Source organism: Pleuronectes platessa, chromosome 7 (genome assembly GCF_947347685.1).
Source record: "Pleuronectes platessa chromosome 7, fPlePla1.1, whole genome shotgun sequence".
In the NCBI taxonomy this organism is placed as follows: Eukaryota; Metazoa; Chordata; class Actinopteri; order Pleuronectiformes; family Pleuronectidae; genus Pleuronectes; species Pleuronectes platessa.
This window is the reverse complement of record NC_070632.1, coordinates 19,721,149-19,743,749: the sequence shown is the minus strand read 5'-3', so window position 1 is coordinate 19,743,749 and position 22,601 is coordinate 19,721,149. Positions and strand designations below refer to the sequence as shown.

Here is a 22,601-nt window from a genome sequence, read left to right as displayed (position 1 = left end):
CATCTTTAATAATAACAGCCCATACCAGTACCCCACCTCTACCTTGCTTGCATCTGAGTCGAAGTGTACCTGTGTGCCCGTTACTGATCCAGCCACGGGCCCATCCATCTGCTCCGTCAAGAGTCACTCTCATCTCATCAGTCCATAAAACCTTTGAAAATTGTCTTCAGATATTTCTTGGCCCAGTCTTGACGTTTCAACTTATGTGTCTTGTTCAGTGGTGACCGGGTTTCAGCCTTCCTCAGCTTGGCCATGTCTCTGAGCACTGAGCACCTTGTACTTCTGGCCACTCCAGGTTGGTTCCAGTTCTGGAATATGACAGCACTGGAGGATAATGGGTTCCTGGGGTCTTGACGTTTAATTCTTCTCAAATCTTTGGCAGTTAATATGTGTCTTTTTTTCTCAACACATTTCGTGTGACCCTGTTGACTATTTGCAACAAACAATTGATGGTTCTGTGATCACGCCCCTATATCTTAACAATTTCAAGAGTGCTGCATCTCTCTGAAAGACTTTTAAAAAATATTGACTTTTCAGATTCAGTTAAATCTCTTTTTTGACCCGTTTTGCCTGAGGAAAAGAAGCTGCCTAATAATTATGCACACCTTGATATAGGGTGTTGATCTCCTTAGGCCACACACTCCCTCATTTCACAAATACACATAACCTCATATACTTAAATCCAATAGGCCTTCAAGTTTATACAGCTTGGAGTTGGAAAATATTTATACAAATTATAAAATAGTCAAAATACTCACTTGCCTAATAATTGTGCACACAGTGTAAGGACGTGTGGCAGAAGGTGTTTTTCAAGGATAAATTGACACTATAATCTTCTGGGTGAACACAGTGCGGACACAGTTCACCCGGTCTGAGACCATGGGAAGAATTTATTGAATGTAAAGCTACAGTAACTGATAAAGAACTGTAAAGGTAAGATAAGGTAAGATACATTTATTGTCCCACACACATGCACACATGGGGGAAATTTTGCTTTTCTGCTATGACCCATCTGGTGTACACAGGAGGACACACAGAGCAGTGGGCAGCCATGCACGGCGGCCCGGGGAGCAGGTGTTAGGGGAGTAAGGTGCCTTGCTCAGGGGCACTTAGACAGTGGGGTGGGGTAGGCACTTTGACAGTGTGGAACAGATCCAGGTGTTGTCTGTCCAGGTATGTTGTTTTTGTTGTCACTCCGTGGCAAGAATGAACGGATCAATAAAACGCCCCCCCCCCCCCCTTGTGTTGTCAGCCCGTGTCATCGCCTTTTCTTACAGGAGCGACGAAGACGCTTTGGATAGAATGAGTCAATTATCTGCACATGGAATAAACCACAATCAAATCCATATTTCATGTTGTTTTTTTTGCCTTTATTACAGTAACAATTCACATGGAAGCAGTGACATGTGCAAGTTGTCCATCCATGTGGACAACTTGCTGTGGACAAAGTGTGCACACAACTTTTTCACAAAATATTAACATTCACAAACTTACATCGCTGAGCAATACAAAACACACCTTGTCGTTCTCTGCCTTCACAGCCTCTGTCTTCACTTTAGGTGAAAACACACTTTTTTACATGTACACAACAGGTGATAGGTCGACATTTCGACTGATCCTGGGTTTGCTCTTCACAACAGACCCTTCACCATCTTACCCCGCTGGGGCACGAGAGGGAGCAGTGTTGGTAAGTAAGGGTCTGGGAGGACAGACCTTTACCTTCACAGCCTCTGTCTTCACAGCCTCTGTCCTCACTTTAGGCTTCACTTTCTGAGCCTTTTCTTTCCTTGTTGGAACGTTGTTGTTTCCATCGGTTCATCTCTGAGGGGAGTACCACAGTCACTGTCTGCTGAATGGTATGATGGCTCAGATTCCTCCCTGGGCCTCTTCTTGTTTACTTTCTTTGTTTTAAGGACATTTGTGCTGGACTTAGTCCCTGATGATGAAGAGGATGGAGGATGTTGAGGGGGAGCACCTCTCTCATCTCTACCTCTTCTTCCTCTCCCCTGAGGGGAGTAATCTCTGGGTAACCGAGACATTCTGTCCCTCTCCCTGTCTCTGCTGCCGCGACCTCTGTGATGTAGTGAGGGATGTTGGTTGTCGTAGTCTTTGCAGTATTTGTTGTACAAGTCGGTGTACTCCTTTTCCCATTGTCGATACCTTTCTCTCTCCCAGCGATCATGGCCTCCAGGACTTGGTCCCTTTAGTTCATACGGTGGACGTCCCCGAGGAGGTGGCTTCCGTCCACCAGGGCTGCGGTTCCGGAAGCCACCAGGGGAGCGAGACCGGGACCTGAGGGATGCTGGTCCTTCTGCTCCCTCCCAGGGTCCGGCCCGGAAGGGAGGAGGAAACCGTAAGGGTGAGTGGGACCTTGACCGTGAACGCCTGTAACTGCGTCCATTGTGCCTGGAATAAGGGGGGCGTGGATAAGACCGCCCATGGGAGTGTGAACGGGAGCGGGATCGACTCGGGGAACAAGAGTAAGACCTGGATCTAGATCTTGCACCAGATCGAGTGTACTGAGAGCGGCCGAATGGCTGCGACCTGGGAAAATAAAGAATCGGGAGGAAAATCGGAAAAACAAGAGAGAAAGAAATCAGCTTATGTAATCAACGGACTGAATGGCTTAAAGGATTATGCTTATGAACTAAAATCAATTTGGAGATGTTCTCTTAATTAAGTTACCTAGAATAAGACGTTTTTTGTCTTTTCGGTGAATGTTTGTGTTTCATCAGCTCCCTTTGGAATTCTTTAGTAAATTCATCCAGTTTGGATGTAGTTCTGTGAATACAAAGACAAGAACAGTCAAACTTTAAAAATTACTTAATCATACTGAATTCATCATAATCCCGCTAAGTATTGTAAATGTGTGTCAATCCCCAAATGATGAGCTATTGTAGCTGTATGACGACTCAAAACAAAAAGAAACTACTCACTTGTCCTGTCGTTGCCTTTGTCTATAGAATTCTTCCTTAGAGAGGGGGGGCTGAGAGAGGGGGGGTCCAAGGTGGGGTAGAGGGGGCTGGACACCAGGGGGGATCAAGGGAGGGTTGAGCCCCGGTGGTCCAGGGGCATAAATTGGCTGGGGCGGATAACCGAATGGAGGAAGAAATATAAAGCCAAAGGTGTAGGGAGGAGGGTAGGGCTGTGGTGGGGGCGGGTAACCGATTGGAGGAGGTGGTATAAAGCCAGAGGTGTGGGGATGAGGGTGCGGCTGTGGTGGGGTCGGGTCACCGATTGGAGGAGGAGGTATAAAGCCAGAGGTGTGGGGATGAGGGTGCGGCTGTGGTGGGGGCGGGTCACCGATTGGAGGAGGAGGTATAAAGCCAGAGGTGTGGGGATGAGGGTGCGGCTGTGGTGGGGTCGGGTCACCGATTGGAGGAGGAGGTATAAAGCCAGAGGTGTAGGGATGAGGGTGCGGCTGTGGTGGGGTCGGGTCACCGATTGGAGGAGGAGGTATAAAGCCAGAGGTGTGGGGATGAGGGTGCGGCTGTGGTGGGGTCGGGTCACCGATTGGAGGAGGAGGTATAAAGCCAGAGGTGTGGGGATGAGGGTGAGGCTGTGGTGGGGGCGGGTACTGGTATGATAAATGGTAACCCTGCGGAAGAAATCAGTGGAAGAAATTTAGTTACCTTTCAGAGTTAGGGTTAGGGTCAGGAACTATTCCAGTTCTCATGGATGTACAGGTGTCTGGTAAGGATGCACCTAAGTAAGTTAATGACTCCAATAATAGAGCGTAACAGTGAATGCCCACTTTTAGAATTGATTGTGGGATTGTGTAAATAAAACAGTTCTTCTCAAAATGCAGTTGCTATCATAATGACTTGGCTTTAACAGGAGCTTATAACATTGTTTCACATGTTGAGCTCTATAATAACAATGACAGATGCATTATTATCAGGTCATCCGAGGGGACTCACATGTGGTCCAATTCCTGGGTTACTTTCTGGGCTTCGTCTCACAGTAGGTTCTGGATCCATTTCACTGAAACATAAACAAGCAGACATATTGAGACAAGTTGCAATGGCCCTTTACTTCAGACATCACACGTTGAGTGGGTGATTCCATGTTATTGTACAAACTATAGGGGACTAAACTTACCCAGGTGGGGGTGGTTTGCCCTGGCCGGTAGAGTGCATAGGAGAATGTAGGTCAGCGACAGGTGCCGGAGCTGGTGAAACATCTTGACCTTCGACAGCAGCAGCATGAGGAGGAATAGGAGCAGCAGCAGTCGCAGTAGTAGTGGCAGTCGCAGCAGCAGAAACAGGAGCAGGAACAGGAGCAGGAGGAGAGGGTGCAGGGGGCTGAACCTGTGATTGAGGTGCAGCAGTGGGTACGTTTGCAGGGGGTGGGGGGGTGACATTGGCCAGCAGTGGGTCCTGCTGTCTGGAGATCTGGAGGCGAGGCGGAGGCAGCGCTGCCTGTTGGGCCTGCTGACGTATGAGTTTGGTGTTTGATGTTTCATTCTTGTAGATATTCACAAGCTGCATGAAGAAAAAGATTTGCTTAACACCTCTGATCAAACCAATATGACATAAATCAAGGAGCATGTGTTTTTGAAATGGGTTACCTGTCGAAGAAAGTTGTTGGGAATGAGAGTGTCAGGTGAAACATCTGCATGTTGGCATGGGTACAGTAAGGCCATCCGGATACCTGGAAACAAACAGTCATTAGTTCATAGCTATGTTCCAGTTGCCCAACAAATTAACACACTGAATCAATGAAACATAGCCCAGGAAGGATTTTTATTACTAATCCATGTCACGAGAAAGAACTTACAAAGTTCGCAGTAACTGTATCCGCAGCAGGGTATAACTACTGCGTTCGTCATCAGGTCATTGCAGATTGGACACATGAGGTCGTGAGGGATTGCGCCTGAATCATCCTCATGTGATGACTGGTCTTGTGGAACAAAGGGGGGGTGCTCCTTCTTTCCTTGTGCGAACGCTTCCCTGTATGAACACATTCATAGACCTTTGTCATAACAAGTAAAAAAACACAGACGACCTAAAATGAAAAGATAAATATGACGTTAGTTAATTCTAGTATAAGTTTTCTTGGAGGAGGAGGAGGAGGTAAATAGTGTGTATTAATGGACATCCTTCACTTACGCATCTATTGCAGGTACTGCATATTCTCCACTGCTGGTTAACATGGCTCCTTTGGTTCCAGGATCTGCTTTCACCATGAAACTCTGAGGAATCCCTTCACTAATCCCGACTGGTTTAGGAACCTCCACACTTTTGTCCTAAGAGAATAACATCATACTCATTTAAAATCTAACATCACTACAGCGATGTAGTAACAATTAACTTCACAGAGAATGAAATGAAATTATTCAGGATCCTTACCAACAGCATCGGGCACTGTCGAATGTAATGACCAGCCTTTCCACAACCATAACAGATGTAGTTAGCGGGTGGAGATCCAACTGCTTTCTCGGGAAAACTAGAGAGACAAGCAAATCTTATTTTTCTAACTACATGTGAATGTTGTTCATATTCCAAATGTACGAATTCAGGCAAATAAAAGAGACAAATGTTTGTGTACTAACTTCATCGATGCATCGTCTAAGTATGGCTGAAACTTCATGGGTTCGATCTTGTCATCCTCTGATGCTTTTGCATTCTTGTAGTTATTCACACGCTGCATGAAGAAAAAGATTTGCTTAACACCTCTGATCAAACCAATATGACATACATCAAAGAGCATGTGTTTTTCAAATGGGTTACCTGTCGAAGAAGGTTGTTGGGAATGAGAGTGTCAGGTGAAACACCTGCATGTTGGCATGGGTGCAGTAAGGCCATCCGGATACCTGGAAACAAACAGTCATTAGTTCATAGCTATGATCCAGTTGCCCAACAAATTAACACACTGAATCAATGAAACATAGCCAAGGACGGATTTTTATTACTAATCCATGTCACGAGAAAGAACTTACAAAGTTCGCAGTAACTGTATCCGCAGCAGGGTATAACTACTGCGTTCGTCATCAGGTCATTGCAGATTGGACACATGAGTTCGTGAGGGATTGCGCCTGAATCGTCCTCAGGGGATGACTGGTCATCTGGAACAAAGGGGGGGTGCTCCTCCTTTCCTTGTGTGTACGCTTCCCTGTATGAACACATTCATAGACCTTTGTCATAACAAGTAAAAAACCACAGACGACCTAAAATGAAAAGATAAATATGACGCTAGTTAATTCTAGTATAAGTTTTCTTGGAGGAGTAGGAGGTAAATAGTGTGTATTAATGGACATCCTTCACTTACGCATCTATTGCAGGTACTGCATATTCTCCACTGCTGGTTAACATGGCTCCTTTGGTTCCAGGATCTGCTTTCACCATGAAACTCTGAGGAATCCCTTCACTAATCCCGACTGGTTTAGGAACCTTAACACTCTTGTCCTAATAGAATAACATCATACTCATTTAAAATCTAACATCACTACAGCGATGTAGTAACAATTAACTTCACAGAGAATGAAATGAAATTATTCAGGATCCTTACCAACATCTTCGGGCACTCTCGAATGTAATGACCAGCCTTTCCACAACAATAACAGATGTTCTTAGCGCGGGGAGATCCAACTGCTTTCTCGGGAAAACTAGAGAGACAAGCAAATCTTATTTTTCTAACTACAAGTGAATGTTGTTCATATTCAAAATGTACGAATTCAGGCAAATAAAAGAGACAAATGTTTGTGTACTAACTTTATCGATGCATAGTAAAGGTTTGACTGCAACATCATGGCTTCGATCTTGTCATCCTCTGATGCATTTGCGTCGTACAGGTTAGCCATCTGAATAGACGTAAGACAAAAGTAGGACGTCAACACCATGAAATAAAAACGGGGACAAATCGATTCAACTTCATAAACTTTTTCTTGCAGCTCAGCCGGCATGTGCAGATACTTTACCTTGGCGAGTTGTGCGATCGACAGAGAAGGAGGAGAATCCGTCTGCAGGAGAATCAGAGTACAGATAATACAGGTGTTAACACAACATCTAAGCGATACACAGTGGAAGATAAGAGCCCAGATAGTTCCCCACCACATCTGTGTCCAGTCCCTCACGCCATTTAAGTCAAGGTGTTTGTCGAGTACTCAAAGTCCAGGAGATAATGCTTAGGTATATTAGAGTGAGAATTTAAACCACGGCTTTGTGTTACAATCCAGAAAAGGTTAACAGACCCATCTAGACTTGGGACTTTTTTGGAGTTGCTTCATTAAAACAAAGCTTAATTTAATTTTAAAGATCCATTAAAAAACTACTATATAATTATATATTCATGCCGATGTCAAATCCCTTTAAAATCATTTACAGCTAGTACACAAAAGGCAATTTTATCACAATAAGTTGCAAGATTTAATGTCCAGGAAACCCTCCCCAAAAAGACATCATGAAACACATAGAGGTTGAGATCTCAACACAAATGCAGCAAACACATGCTCAACAGAAGATACACAGAGCTCGATCATTTTTTGACAGAATGTTTTTGAGACATGTGACTAGAGCCAGAAAGAGGAGAAGAGAGTGAGAGGTGAGAGGAGGAGGAAGACAGAGTGTTGTTTTGACATACCGGTGTAGGCAATATAACCTCAGCTTTGGAAACACGATGTCTGCAAAAACACACAGGACAAAAATAAACCATCAGTTACCAACATTGTGACCGACGACAGGATCAATTTAACAAGTATAACTAGGAAATCTAAACAGACCAGTGACTTAAAATCATCAGGGACTCTACTGATTCATCATAAAACCAGTAATAACTGAATACATACACAATGAACGTCTTGCCATTGGGCTTTACAATCACGGAGGAGAGTTCCGGGATGTGGGCTTCATCATCGGTATATTCTACAAAACACAAGCAACAAATCAATAGAAAACAAAAACACAACAATCTAACAATGACTCCACAATTCACTCAATAGAGCTGAAATGCCTTTGTAAGTAAACAGATGCATGAAGTGGGTTTGCAAAGACATTGATTAAACTTATTTATTCATATATATTGGATATATAAAAATAAATAATTTATTAAAAAAAAAAGTGTTAAGCAGTAAGGCTCAGGAGATAGTTGTTAGTTACTTTAGACAAAACCCTGTAAAGAGATGAAACAATTAATTAACAGAAGGCTGTGTTATTGCCATTTGAAAAGAAAATTTACGGTAACCCTCTAAAAATAATGTCTGACAGATGTGTCACACATGAGTGAAGGCGTCAGCTGACAACTTACCTTCACAAGTGTGCTCATTTGTGATCTGCAGGTCGCAGTCTGTGGCCTCGAGGCGCTCCTGGCTCATAATCTGCTTTTTGAGCTCGTTGAGGGTGATATACAACCCATCAAAATTGACTGTGCTGTATTCCGGTTGTGCAAAAAACCTATAGTCAACTACCGGCATTTTCACAGGTCAATGAAGCACAGGGGTGCAGGATGGAAATGGAGCCAAACCAGGGCAGATTGGGGGAAAAAACAGTAACGGCAAGCCCAAATCGTGGCCAGCAGCTCGTAGAAGGTATTTCGGTGTCAACAGAAACTGCCACTGATAGGTCAAGACAGAAACTGCTGCTGATATTCTGCCACACTTCAAAGTCAACTTCATTAGTTGTTACAAAGATTAAAGGCAGTGGCTTTGCTGCCACATTGTTTTTATTTAAATCTGCAGTCCTCATCCACACCAGCTGGGGGCGATAATGAGTGTTGTTCGATTGTTGTTTTTTAACAAGAAGAAGAAGAAAATGAATCTGTAACCCGGAAGTTAAGCTTCACAACAAAAAAATTGCCGGGTAATCTTCTCCGTGAAACCATATCAAGCAGCCAATGGACTTTTTATTTCATTTGAGTAAATAGTGCGTTTGTCTTGAGACTTGTGTTGAACCACAGTGTGTCTCAACGTGGGTTTAACATGGACGAATATGACGAACTGTTCGAGATCCAGGATGAGTTCGAGGACCAGTTCGCGGACGAGCTGGAGGTTCTGGCTCAGATGGAGGGGGAGTCCCCAACAGACTTAAACTTTATTTCTCATTAACTCGTTTTAGCTTCTTTGTGCACATCCTCAGCAGTTAACAATCAATACACAACTGAGCAGCTGTTCATCTTAGGTAAGAAACTTTATTGGTGTATCTCCAGCACACACCACTCATATCAAGTCACATTCATACTTTTCTCATACAGGCTTGTCTTCTGTATTCTCGGCACATTTTATTACGGTTTTCTAATGATTCTTTAAAAGCATTAGCACACTCATTAATAACAGTCCCCTGGTGATTCTGAGTGTGTTTTATGAGCCGGATTTTTCACATCAAGATCTCTGCATTATCACAAACACAAAACCTGACAATGTTAAAGAAAGTGAGAAAGTTTTTAATAAAATCTTTTCAGTAGTTTTTGCATAATCCTGCTAAAAGACAAACAGCAATGCAAACATAGCCTCCACGACAGAAGTAATGACTGTATGAAGGGAAAATGCTGGTTAAAATGTCCCTGATCCTAAGTGAATGCATCCAAATTACTGAGACATATTAAAACAGCACATTTTCACACGGGAAAAGCTGGAAAGTGCAAATGTTTGTTTGAAGAATTACTTAAATTGAGTTCTCAAACGTATTAGTTTTTTTGTTAGTGTTTCATCAGCTGATCATTTGTAGGAGTAATAATCCTTATAGAAATGTGTCTGTGAATTATATATTTGTCTGATTTTATTTATTTCTGTATTTATTTATATATTTATAAATTTTGTATGTATTTATTTTATTTACTGGATACAGCCCACTGAGACCACAGTAAAATGTTTCGACTGCTTGTGTGTCAGGTGGACTTTGAGCTGGAGTCTCTGATGGAGAGGAAGGAGGAGGAGCGGGAGGAGCTGATGGACTGGTGGAAGATGATGTCAGAGACACTGAACTTCTGAAGCTCTCGTCTGCTTCGCGATTGGACCGTTCACACGTCGAGGTAATGTATTCAACGTCCTGTGTAACCGTCCACTTTGAGAAGAAGAAAATAAAGAATATATTGTCTCTTATTTGTTTTGTTCTCTCTTTCAATCATCATTTTAATTGATTATGTTGTTTATTAATGTGTTAACGGGTTGCCTCACACTCCTGTAGATTGTTCAGATATCCTGCACAGACACACAGGAGTAGAATTTGCAGGCAGTGTGACAGCAATGGGATTGGTGTGGATTTCTGTGGTGTTTCGTTCATTATCGTACACGTGATTGAAAACCATAGCACCCATCTATACACTGTGTGCACAATTATTATGCAAGTTGTATTTTGGAGGATTGGTTTTATTATTGAACAACTACAGTGCTCTCGGTCAATCCAAAATGTTAATAAACCTCAAACCTGAATATTCAAGAAAGTAAAAGTGAGGTTTTGGCTTTCTTAGGAGAATAACACTAAATCATTAACAAGATTATTTTAAACCTTGTTAGAATCATCATTAGGTCCAATTCCTTTCAAAAAAACTGTACTCACCTGAGTACCCCCACCTTGGTTTTTAGACCCATGCCTCTCAGGTTATTCAAACCATGACATGACCCCCCATAAATGTCAGTGAGTTTCCTTCCAAATGCTTAATCTGCCGGCCTGGTTCACTGGGAATTATTTGTTTCACCAGTATACTGTTGGCCATATCTCCAGCAACACAGCAAAGGGCAGACACACAGAGACTGAGGACACATAAACGAAGGGGAGACAAGGATCAAGCAGAGCTGGGCCACCCCACCGGAAAAGGTTTAGTTCCGTACAATTTAAGGTTAAGGTTAATTAATTTATGTTTGTGTAAATAAAACAATTTTGAAAAGGGATTGGTTCGTGTGTGGCTGTTGTTGGGAGAACACAGAGGGAACGTCCCCTGCAAGAGACAAATAACTCCGGGCTCTAGGGTTGAGTGGGTGGATAGCGCCACATTAAACAAAGAAACATCAATTACAATCAAGATATGATTGGAAAAAACGAATATGAAACAAGGTTTTTCATCAGTATTGACGTTTATTTATTGAACTTAATCAGAAATTGAACACAGTCATATGTCAGTCTACACACGAGCCCCAATGAACAGATACAGTATCTAGAGATGATTTTTGAAGAGAGAAAATCTTTGGAAGACAATGCAGGGGAAGAGTTTAGAGAATATAGAGATCATGTTTCTGTCAATTCAGAGTCTGACAGTGAGTTTGGGTTAGAAGAGGATGAGATTGACCATAAGCCAGCTATGTAAAAAGTTATTCTGCAGCCAGTCCCAAATCCAGGCCAGGCCATCAGCAGCCAACATATGGATGACAAAAAATTATGACAATTTAATGGTCTTTTTGCACTTTAGCCACCCCACATGTCTACCAATGTAATAATGTGCAATCAGGGCCGACACAGATAGCAGTGACTCATGTGCAGGACATCAAGCCTTCTTACGAACTTTCATTACGAAAATCATTCTGGATTGCACTAATTTGGAGGGACAGCATGTTTTCGTAGAAAGCTAGAATGAGATGGACCAAACCCATTTATTTGCATACTTTGGGGTTATTATCCGTGCAGGAGTTTTCAAATCCAAAGGGGAATCAACAGAATCCTTGTGGGATGCAGTAACTGGCAGAGAACTTTTACGTAAATGTGCAAGAATGTGGGAGCAGAGGTGATTGACATATACAATTTAACACTTTATGTAGTAGTCCTGGGTCCAGAGGACCCGAACATCACATATGTAATATAAATGTGTAGGGGGGGGGGGGGTGTAAAGTGTAAAGTCACTAAATATATGTTCCTTTATATGTTCATCACAGAAAATGAGCCAAGGCCAATGAGTCTCAGGTTGAAAAAATATTTATTGCATCATTTTCCTCTTAGCAAACATTGAAAACGGGTCCCACAGACCCGAACACCATACAAGGGTTAAAGCATTAAACTCCTCAGGTCAGAAAGAGCTACATCTTCCACGCCCACCTTCTCCTGGTACGCAAACTGCAGCGGGTCGAGTGCATGGCATACCTGGGGTCTGAGGATGTGAAGAAGCAGTCGTTCCATGGTCTTTGAGAAGTCTGATATTAAGGCCACTGGCCTGAAGTCATTCAGCACACTGGAGTGTGGCTTCTTTGGAACAGGGATGAGGCAGGATGTTTTCCACAGTGCAGGGACCTTCCCCAGTTGGAGGCTCAGGTTGAATATATGCTGCAGAGGCTCACCCAGCTCCACAGCACATGCTTTGAGAAGTCTTGGACAGACCCCATCAGGGACGGCTGCTTTCCTAGGGCACAGTCTCCTCAGCTCTCCTGTGAATACGTGGAAAACGACTGATTCCATCTCTGGCTGTGTGTTGGAGAGCCCCATGGCAAGATCCACTGCCACAATCAGCCTTCAGAGTATTATTGCACCCACAAATAGTACAATGAAAGGAGCTGAGGCTGCCAATGATATTGACCCCATGAAGCCGGAGAGGACATTGAGGAAGCATTCACGGCTGCACTTCCAGCAGCAAGGCTTTGCTATTTTCTTCAGGATCTGTAATTGAAAGCACTTTGCCATAGCAACTATCACTCCTGGATCAGGTAGTAGTAGCATGTATTTCAGGTTCATTATCTAATCAACAAGCCAGGGAGCTGTTCAGTTCATCTGTAATGGATCTGGCAGCAGTGAACCACAGTATCCCTCTCAGTGATGGTAACCGCATTCCTCTGCTGGGACTGGGCACCTATGGAGACCCTCGAACGGTAAGAAGGAGACCGTAGGCCTATAATGTTTATGTGATTTAGTACCTGAATAACTTGTAACTATTTAGTAGTGTCAGTGTTCATAGCTGGACAAACATTAACATTTCCATTTGAACATGTATTCGTATATGCACAAATTGCAGCATGTCTCAATCCAAACTAGGTCAGATAATAATTTCATTTTCTGTGGACTTCCCTCAGACAGCCAAAGGCACGGCACTAGAGTGTGTGAAACTGGCCATAGATGTGGGTTACAGGCACTTTGATGGGGCACTGGTGTATTTCAATGAGCAATGTCTGTAACATATTTTCAAAATACCACAATGACCATTTAAAACAGGACCTTTTTACCCTGTCTAAAACAGCCCCCCTCAGATTGACCTATTTTGAGTGCCAATGGTTACTCCCGCCGTTTACCCTCGTCTCAATGAATTTCTTCACTTTGACATTCAGAGCATGGGATAGAAATCACATTGCGTCAACACCCACCATGGGCCTTCGCGATGCTTTGTTTTAATTAAACAGTGGGATTCCCCTGGTCCGCACCAGTTTTAGTTAGCTGCTAGGCGCCAGCCGAGGCACACCGCCGGAGGGGGCCCCCCCGCGCGAACGGAGGGTTCCCCCAGCGGGCGCCATAGCTGAGGTGATCCGCGAGAAGGGCCCGACATGCGTCCAGAGTCGCCGCCGCAGAACTCCGTACCCGGTCCCCTCCAGCCTTCCGCACCGTCGACGGACATGGCATTTCCCACGGGCCACGGCACACCTGACGATCTCTCACGGCACGCTGGTTGAAAATCAATGTCATAGGCTACATGACTTCACTCCCAGAGACGCAAGAAGAAATCAGACATATATTTTCCGATTAATGACAAAGTAGTAACGCACAGTGACTTGGACAAGTAACTTTAATCTGATTACTGGTTTGGAAATAGTAATGCGTTAGATGACTCCTTACTGAAAAAAGTGTGTCTCTCTGAGCTATTGATCGAGGGCAGGGGGGCGGAGCCCCCCTCAGCTAAATGAAATGTAATGTGTTTGTGTCTGTTGTCTGGGAGCGCGCGCACAAACACACACACACACACACACACACACACACACATAAACACATCCGCCCCCTCCTGGTATTTCATGATGGCCTGATCAGATGATGATTTACGTCAAGTTCCCGTTCATCATATGAAGACTGATTCGTTAAGTTCACCGTTCGTGAAAAAGATGTGCTACATGCATTACTCTTGCATCCTCCATAAAGTGTGTCATAATGTAAAATACAAATATAAACTCTTTGTGTTTGACTCTGCAAAAGCTCTCAGTCAGAAATCACTAACTTATGTGCATGTAAGTGGTCAAGGTTCAAAGTTCGTGGTCATGCACTTCATTATCTAATCAACAAGCCAGGGAGCTGTTCAGTTCATCTGTAATGGATCTGGCAGCAGTGAACCACAATATCCCTCTCAGTGATGGTAACCGCATTCCTCTGCTGGGACTGGGCACCTATGGAGACCCTCGAACGGTAAGAAGGAGACCGTAGGCCTATAATGTTTATGTGATTTAGTACCTGAATAACTTGTAACTATTTAGTAGTGTCAGTGTTCATAGCTGGACAAACATTAACATTTCCATTTGAACATGTATTCGTATATGCACAAATTGCAGCACGTCTCAATCCAAACTAGGTCAGATAATAATTTAATTTTCTGTGGACTTCCCTCAGACAGCCAAAGGCACGGCACTAGAGTGTGTGAAACTGGCCATAGATGTGGGTTACAGGCACTTTGATGGGGCACTGGTGTATTTCAATGAGCACGAAGTGGGTCAAGCCATAAGAGAGAAGATTGCCGATGGAACCGTTAAAAGAGAGGACATCTTTTACTGTGGGAAGGTAATAGGTTCTGACAGAAGTCAGACAGGTGTCTCATTTGTTTGAGTCTGATTGGAGCATTTTTTTATTTCATGTAAGATTTCACAATGCTATGCCTAAGGACTTTGAACCAGTAACCGAGCACAGCAGAGTTGTGTGCTATGCTGCAGTAAATGTGTGTTGTCTTCCTTAGCTCTGGAATACCTTCCATCCACCAGAGTTGGTGAGACCAGCCTTGGAGAGGACGCTGAAAACCTTGAAGTTAGACTATGTGGATCTCTACATTGTTGAGCTTCCTATGGCTTTCAAGGTTTGTACATAATACACATACACTGTGAAAGGCACTTATCTTATCAGCCAGACGTTTCGGTCTGAAAGTTTCCCTACAAACACTCTAAGGTTGTGTTAAATTGAAAAGTTGTTCTTATAATTTTCCTCTCTCGAACAGGATTATGTAAAAATTGAAGATACTTCAGTTTTGCTGAATGAAATCTATTTGAATTAAAACAAGGAAGAGAACGGCAGAGGATGTCAATACAAATTTGATGAAACATCTGAATGATCATATATAATCTAACATACATAACAGTTTTCATTATTGTGCAATAAGATGTAAAGGCAACTTTATTAACACATCATTGGAGCCAGTGACCGGAACACGTTGTTTCACGTTATTATGTTCACAGTAAAATATTTCTATGAGTAGTAAAATCAACAAACCTATTCAAGTTGTATTCTATTACTCCTTTGCATTGATCACGACCAGATCCGGTCAACGAGGCTCCTCAGGAACCTTTATATTAAATTAACAAGAATTTATTGTGCTTGAATTCTAGCCTGGAAATGAGTTTTATCCAAAAGACAAGGATGGAAAATACATCTACCACCACACAGACCTCTGCGCAACATGGGAGGTGAGTTCACAATGAAAGATCCTGCTTTTTAAGGATATTGCTCATCTCATAAATGTTTAGAAATGATATTTTCTTGACATGTTGGCAAATTTCTTGACACATTTATGAGATTCAAGAGATCTTTAAAGTCACCTTACAAGTACAACGACATTTGTTGTGGAGCAAGGCTGTAGATGCCTAACACAGCACGAATAAAGACTATAAAGTAATAGGAAATATATGGAATGAACAGTCAAAGCTGAGTCAAAGAATACACAGTGAAATGGGATGAAAAAATAGATAAATACATATATAAAAGAGGAATTCAAAGTAGATAATAATAATAATAATAATATTGAATAATCAATGCTACAATAATGTGGCAACCAATTTAATGATTAATTGCATTGAGCTTGCATTTTATTTCATTAGATTCAACTAGAGGTATCTAATAAACTGTCAGGCCAGTTAAACTTAATTTGATCCCTCAGGGTGTGCTCTATATTATTCAACTGCCTTTTTTAGATTTTTCTGTGAGTTTTAGTGGTTTGTACTGTGGATCATGTGTTTGATAATACAAAAGTCTGTAAATAATGACAATAAAATTAGGAATAATGTCAAACCACATTGAAAGTGTCAAGTGATGTTCCTTTGAATTTGCATGCAGCACGCTGATGACTGCGATTTTGTGCTTCAGTATCAGAACCCAGTCAAATAGTTTTATTTTGTTTTTTTACCCTGAAAGTTTCTTTATATAGATAGAGATTTGAATTTATTATTCTCACCAGGCTTTAGAGGCTTGTAAAGACGCAGGACTGGTCAAGTCTCTGGGAGTCTCTAACTTCAACCACAGACAACTGGAGCTGCTGCTGAATAAACCTGGCCTCAAACACAAACCTGTATCCAACCAGGTGAGCCTCCTCCTGTCTGTTACACTCCCACTGATACCGGACATAAGATGTATGACTCCACAGACAAATACATACATTTTCCTTTCTAAATTGTTTAAAAAGACGTGTATCTTTCCATTTCCACTCCATTATATTTTTGCCTAGTAACAGTGTTGGACCCTTTTCTGCCATTATCCTTTGAAATTATGTATGTTCTTCTTGCTTACCTGTAGGTCGAGTGTCATCCATATTTCACACAGCCAAAGCTTCTGGAGTTCTGTCGTCAGAATGAGATTGTGATTGTTGGTTACTGCCCAATCGGCTCCTCTAGAGATGCCTCCTGGTATGTATTGTACTGCTGGCTTCACCATTCCACTACCAGGATGAGCAGCTGACAGCTGTTATTTTTCTAGTGTTTTGTTCCTCAAGGTATTAAAAAAAACCTCTGAAACTGTGTTTTTAGACAAACATGTGACACCTGATCATGTGTCACTTCTCTCCTACACAAAGACAATGGAAGGGAAAACGTTAGTGATTGAATTAGTGTTCAACGACAAAATTGAAGAGAGAAAATCCTAACATAACTGTTGTCATTGAAGAAACCAACAATTGATTTGAAGAGGAGATAATCACTTATCAAAGTCCAAATATAAATAAAAACAACAACAATCCCATTTGCAATTAATGCTAAATACATAACAATAAAATCTAAACAAGTGATTGAATAAATTGACCCAACAAAACAAGAGAGAACTAAAATAAGAAAAATAACGTAAAAGAAAATAACAAAAAAAAGAGTAAAAAGTTAAAAGTCAACCCTATTAAAAATATTTTTTAAGTAATAATATAAAAACAGTCTAAGCCATCAGAGCCTCGAGGTCCTGATGGCAAAAGTGATCACCCTTAGTTACCAACTTATCAGCCTATAACTATTTGTGAAATGACAACATTATCTTAAACCATCAACACATTACAGATGCTGAGAATGAAAACCTCCCGTCATTGGTATTTTCCTGTCATTGGTTCAGGGTGAATGTGAAATGTCCCCCTCTGCTGGAGGACGAGCTGCTTGTTTCCATTGGCACAAAGTACAAGAAGAGCACTGCACAGGTGGCTCTGCGCTTCAATGTCCAGAGAGGAGTGGTAGTGATCCCCAAGAGCTTCAGTCACGAGAGGATCAAACACAACTTCCAGGTGAGTTTATATCTATAAAATCATACCAGTGGGTTTGCTACAGACTGTAAAGTGTTAGTTGCTAGGATTCTTAAATATACTTTTTTTTAAATATATGATTCTAACTAAATAATCCTCCATTGGTATACAGATATTTGATTTCTCACTAACCGAGGATGAAATGAAGGCCATTGAAGCACTGAACAAAAACATTCGTTTTGTGGAGCTGCTGATGTAAGTAGTTTAAGGTTAATTAATAAGCAATGATTGCTCTGTAATGCAATACAATTTAAATGCTTTTTATGTTGACGCAGGTGGAGCGACCATCCAGAGTACCCATTCCATGAAGAATATTAACGTTTTTCTCACTTTTTACACCAATAATTTGACCAAAACAATGACTTGTGTGTTTTGCTGTTGAAGGATTCCGTTGGTATATTCACTAGAGGGCTCCGTTCAAAGTGAATGAATAAGACAAGAGGAAATTAAAATAAAGAGAAGACTCTCTACTGGAATATGCATGTGAAATGTCAAACTGTATGATATAAGTTGAACTGAGAGTGAGCTCATTGTCAGTTTAACTGATTTGAATTGTACTGATGAAGCAGCGCTATAAATAAAGTTTCATCTATAAACTAAGACCATTTTAATTGAATGTGCTCAAATATAGAATAAGTGCAGGAGCACATGAACATTGCTGCTCCTCTGGTTTGCTGAAACAGGCAAATTATAACTGTTAACATCAACTTGACAATGGCCCAGCAGTGTCTGATGCCCTCTGTGCGGCTTGTAGTGTTGATTCGTATTAAAAACACAACATGGACAACCTTTGTTTTCACATTGTCTACCATCCCTGGTCTACAGATCAATGTATGTATGAAGCATGGCACATGTCCTGGGCCATGTTAAGGCACATCCGCTGTGTTATATTACAGGGATATAGTAGAGAGAGGAGCCGGGAACAGAACAGGTTATTCGGAAATATATAAAGTAAAGATTTTAAAAAGAACAACTCTCCCTTTAACTATTTCAATGGGCACATATGCTGTTTGGAGATGAAGTGACATGATTCGGCCCCCTTCAGGAGCTTCTGAGGAGACTTTGCTACATTGGCTCGAACCACTCACAAGTAAGTCTCAATTATTACATTTCACCTCATTGTTATAGCATCAAATAAATCGTTAAGTCTGCAGCTGCTTTTCTAGTCTTTATGACCACTCAGTTTTGCCACCCACCTCATTCAGTGCATCTATGAGCAGCACAAGGCAATTTGGGGTTCAGTACATTGCCCAAGGAAACTGCGGTAAATTAGCCCTTTCGGTAGACAAGCTCAACCATTCAGGAGTCAGTCCCATCTGTCAATCATAACCTTTCACACAGTTTCTGTAGAATCTCATACTAATGGAAACCAACCCCTGCAGCCAGCCACCAGGTGGCGATCGAGACCCAACGCCTTTACTTTTAGAGGCACACATATTGTCTACTTTTCTAAACAGTCTATTGCTTGTATGTATATGGGGGGGAAATAACCACATAAATCGGTCCAGTCATTTAAATAATTATTTTGTATTTTATGGCTTCAGTAATTTGATGGTTTGAGATTTGCTTATTAACATTACCTGGACATTTTTTTACTTGCAATACTCTTGTCAAGATGTAACCCAAACACATGTAAGAAAATACTTAATTTTCTACTACTACTACATAGCAATGATTAAAGCACAATACAATATTGGCTGAACTTTCTGATTTAGTTATAATGATAATTCTTCACTATGTATTCTGGAGCTGTAGCATTACATCTGTGCTGTCTGAGACCATGGCAGCAAATCGTCTGTCAGACTTTGATATGAATTACTCCGAACTCTGTGTTTTTTGTTTGGCAAGAGAGGGTATAAGAGTTTGGTCGATCAAATCTGCCATCACAGTGTTGACATATTGTGTAATCTTTGTGTACACACCTTTTACCTACTTCAAACATCGGGGCAGGTCAAAGGCAAAAATGTTCCATCACAACAGGAAAGTGGAGCAGTCGCCATGAATTTACACATGTGACTAGTTTGTTATGACATCTTTGTTATGGAGCACCGTTTTTTAGCGCTGTCATGTTTTACCTCGGGCCATAGTTGGTTTCAATGATTATAAGCAGGGTTACGCAACAATTATTGGACGCAATGTTTCTCAAAATTTTCATTAATTTCTCAGAAAATAGTTCATGGATCTTTATAAAAAAAAAAATTAGGCTTATTTAGAGGGCTGATATTTATTAGTGTAAACGATTGTGTGCAGATCCCCAAATAAATCAGGATCTAGTAAATTTAGATGTGGTGTCATAAGGGGACTGTTCGGCCTTGGTGGAGGTGAACTCTCCATTCTGGTTTATCCTGTATATTGCACTTCTCATTGTGGCTGCGCTGTGAATAGTTTCATTTACATCTGAGGTTCTGATGGATATGGCATAAATAAACTTATTTTTCTGTGTTTTTGTTTCTAATTGTGGCTGCATGGGTGCTACCCGGTACTGAAATATGTTTTTGTTATTTCCAAGTGGTCACGAATACTTTGTTGAATATTCTTTGGCCAAATTCAATTAAATACAAAATCTGTATCGAATGTTCGGTCTGCCGTATGTGCTTTTATAAGCAAAAAGAGACAATCTTTTAAAGCAACCTCACCTCTTGGTCCAGGTCCCCCATAGCAAACTTGAATAAAATCCTGATGTAATTAAATGTAAGCATTATTTTGAATGAAACTGGTTTAATAATAATTAATGAGCCTGTCTGAACTGTTGTGGACTAAATGTTTTACTTCCAATGTCAGGAGATTTTAAATCAGATGCTCCACACTTCTAAATTAACAAACACATCTGATTCTGATGTGAAGAGACAGAATGCGCCCTTCAGATCAAAACAGAGTACAATCTGAGCAGTGACCTGTGGCTGTAAAGTCAGAGAGCAGTGGGAAACTGCAGACAGAAGGAAGAAATACAGTTCGTTAATAAGCTCCCTTCTGTTTTTCCTGCTATTTTGTCTTTTTTTCTCTTTGTGGATGTTTGCAAGTGTGACTCTGACTCTGGATGTTTGACTTTGCTGCAAATAAAAACGGAATAATACCAGCTGTAAGGATTTCTTTTTTATCTGGTTTGAGAACAGTTTGTATACATAGATTATTGTCGGCGTAGAACACTTCATCTATGCAATTTATAAAAAAAAGTCAGATAAACATTGTCCAAAAAACGTCAAGTGTCAAGTATAGATAGACACAGCCCACATAGGTGATGATGAGAGGATGTCACATGAAATTCTGTATTGTGCCTAGATTGCAATGTGAAACATAAACTGACTAAGACAAAGATATGAACCATGGTCTGGATTTTCAGGAGTGAAAACAGCAAAAAGTGACAGAGCCCTGCCTGAACATCTGAGGCTGCACTATGGCTCATACCAGCAGGAAGTAGGTAATATAACAGGGAGCTAAACCATAAAGTGCTTTAAAAGTGATTCAAAGGCAAAATCTTAAAACTGACTGGTAACCAATGAAGTGGAGCTAAAATAGGACTAAAGGCTGAAATATGCTACTCCAACTCCGTTACGGACGGATGGACGGACGGATACGACGGACTCTTTTTCATTAATGGTTCTCCGAAGGCTGTGGGTGATGAAAACAAATCACCGCCAGAGCAGTAGGTGGCGCAAAGTTTTTTTAGCCTCTGGTGTAAACCAACAGTCTGTCGCGGAAAGCTACAAACTGGCATCCTGCAAGGTGTCCGGCATTGTGTCCGAGGTGTGCAAGGCGTTGTGGACAGCTCTACAGCTAGAGTACCTACCTTGTCCCTCAACCAGCCAGTGTACAGCGATAGCAGCAGACTTTTGGCGGCTCTAGATGAAACAGGAAGTGTGAGGTCCGGAAAATGTGAGATTCCGGAAATGATGTTGTTCGGAAATGATGTCGTTAGCGGACCAATCACAGCCAAGGGGTATCCTTAGGCTCTCTGAAATGCTGACGTATAGTTAGAAAAATCAGAGGTGTACGTAGAGCTCTTCAAGGTGCTCGGAGAGGGCGTTCCACGGCGGAGAAGGTGTTCCCATGTGTCCGTCTCCATCAAAACGGAGAAGCATATATCGGCCTTAACTTGGTCTCATCTACTTGCATAGAAAGAGCCAAGCAGCTACATTTTGTACCAAAGTGTGAGATTTTTCTTTTGGCTCAACCCATAATACAATGAAATACAATCATCTCACCAAGATGAAATAAAGCTTCAGGTCGAGAGAGAAAAAGATAACGAAGGCAAGACCTTACCTTGTTTTAAAGTTGTATTATAAATACAATGTTACTGCCAAACATCAAACTCACGTTACAGGATGCAGGTTTGATATTCGCAGAGAGGAATCCGACATGTTTTGTGTCAAACCGGGACCGGAAAGTGATGAGCTGCCACATCACATTTGCCACCAGGAGCAACATATTTGGACTGATTCAGAAAAATATCATTTTGTCATATACTTTACAAGTCAAAACAGCAACAAAACTGAATTCAAGCTCAGGAAAACCGACGTGTCTGTTTCATGAATTAGAATTGGGTCGCGGGGGGGTGTAACGGTCTCACTGTGAAAGAAAGAAGGCTGAAACACTGCATCACCCCCCACCCCCCCAACCCCACCTCCATAAAGACCCTCTGGATTGTGACCTTCCAACAAATCCCTTGAACCAGGCCACTCTGGACCCCTGCGGTGGGAAAATGTTCTGAATGGGCTGCTGCGTCTTTGAGGAGGGAATCTGGTTGAAGGAAGAAGAAAGGCTCTTTTCCGGGGGCTTGAATTCAGGATGTGTGTGGAGTAAGGAGTTCATGAAGCAGGAGTGATGTTTTCATTAAAATCAACCAGAACAAAATAACTGTTACATATCCAAGGCTGTTGTTGTGAAGCTCGTGCAGAATTTTTTTAGTTTTTGGATGTGAGTTCGTGATGCATTTTTGTATTTTTTTTAAATTTTTCGAATATATTCCACCATTGCCCATTTATGCATAAACATGTGTATATACTCGACAATTTGACCGGCTTCTC

The 22,601-nt window shown here is 41.7% G+C and overlaps 1 protein-coding gene, 1 long non-coding RNA gene and 1 pseudogene across 4 annotated transcripts; 2 read left to right on the top strand and 1 right to left on the bottom strand.

Moving 5' to 3' along the window:
- Positions 1-1,718: 1,718 nt before the first annotated feature.
- Positions 1,719-8,410, bottom strand: LOC128444156 (E3 ubiquitin-protein ligase RBBP6-like; annotated as a pseudogene).
- A 59-nt stretch (positions 8,411-8,469) lies between these two features.
- Positions 8,470-11,979, top strand: LOC128444567 (uncharacterized). Of its 2 annotated transcripts, XR_008339163.1 has the most exons (3): positions 8,470-9,113; positions 9,824-9,963; positions 10,633-11,979. It is a non-coding gene; the product is annotated as an uncharacterized LOC128444567 (long non-coding RNA). The 2 variants fall into 2 exon arrangements; XR_008339162.1 differs by lacking the exon at positions 10,633-11,979 and having other exon boundaries at positions 9,824-10,033.
- A 634-nt stretch (positions 11,980-12,613) lies between these two features.
- LOC128445069 (aldo-keto reductase family 1 member D1) lies at positions 12,614-18,177 on the top strand. 2 transcript variants are annotated; one of them, XM_053427829.1, is made up of 9 exons: positions 12,614-12,721; positions 14,436-14,603; positions 14,776-14,892; positions 15,419-15,496; positions 16,264-16,386; positions 16,599-16,708; positions 17,394-17,559; positions 17,690-17,772; positions 17,853-18,177. In XM_053427829.1, the coding sequence occupies exons 1-9, from the start codon at positions 12,629-12,631 to the stop codon at positions 17,893-17,895; spliced, it is 981 nt and encodes a 326-aa protein (XP_053283804.1). In that variant the 5' UTR covers positions 12,614-12,628; the 3' UTR covers positions 17,896-18,177. The 2 variants fall into 2 exon arrangements, with proteins under 2 accessions (XP_053283804.1, XP_053283803.1); XM_053427828.1 differs by lacking the exon at positions 12,614-12,721 and adding an exon at positions 14,074-14,234.
- The last annotated feature ends 4,424 nt before the right edge of the window (positions 18,178-22,601 follow it).

Bases quoted from the DNA above. Each gene is read 5' to 3' on its own strand.
- LOC128445069 (XM_053427829.1), top strand. From the start codon at position 12,629: ATGGATCTGGCAGCAGTGAACCACAGTATCCCTCTCAGTGATGGTAAC. The intron at 15,497-16,263 runs GTGAGTTCACAA...TATTCTCACCAG, and splicing joins ACCTCTGCGCAACATGGGAG to GCTTTAGAGGCTTGTAAAGA. The intron at 16,709-17,393 runs GTATGTATTGTA...TCATTGGTTCAG, and splicing joins TCCTCTAGAGATGCCTCCTG to GGTGAATGTGAAATGTCCCC.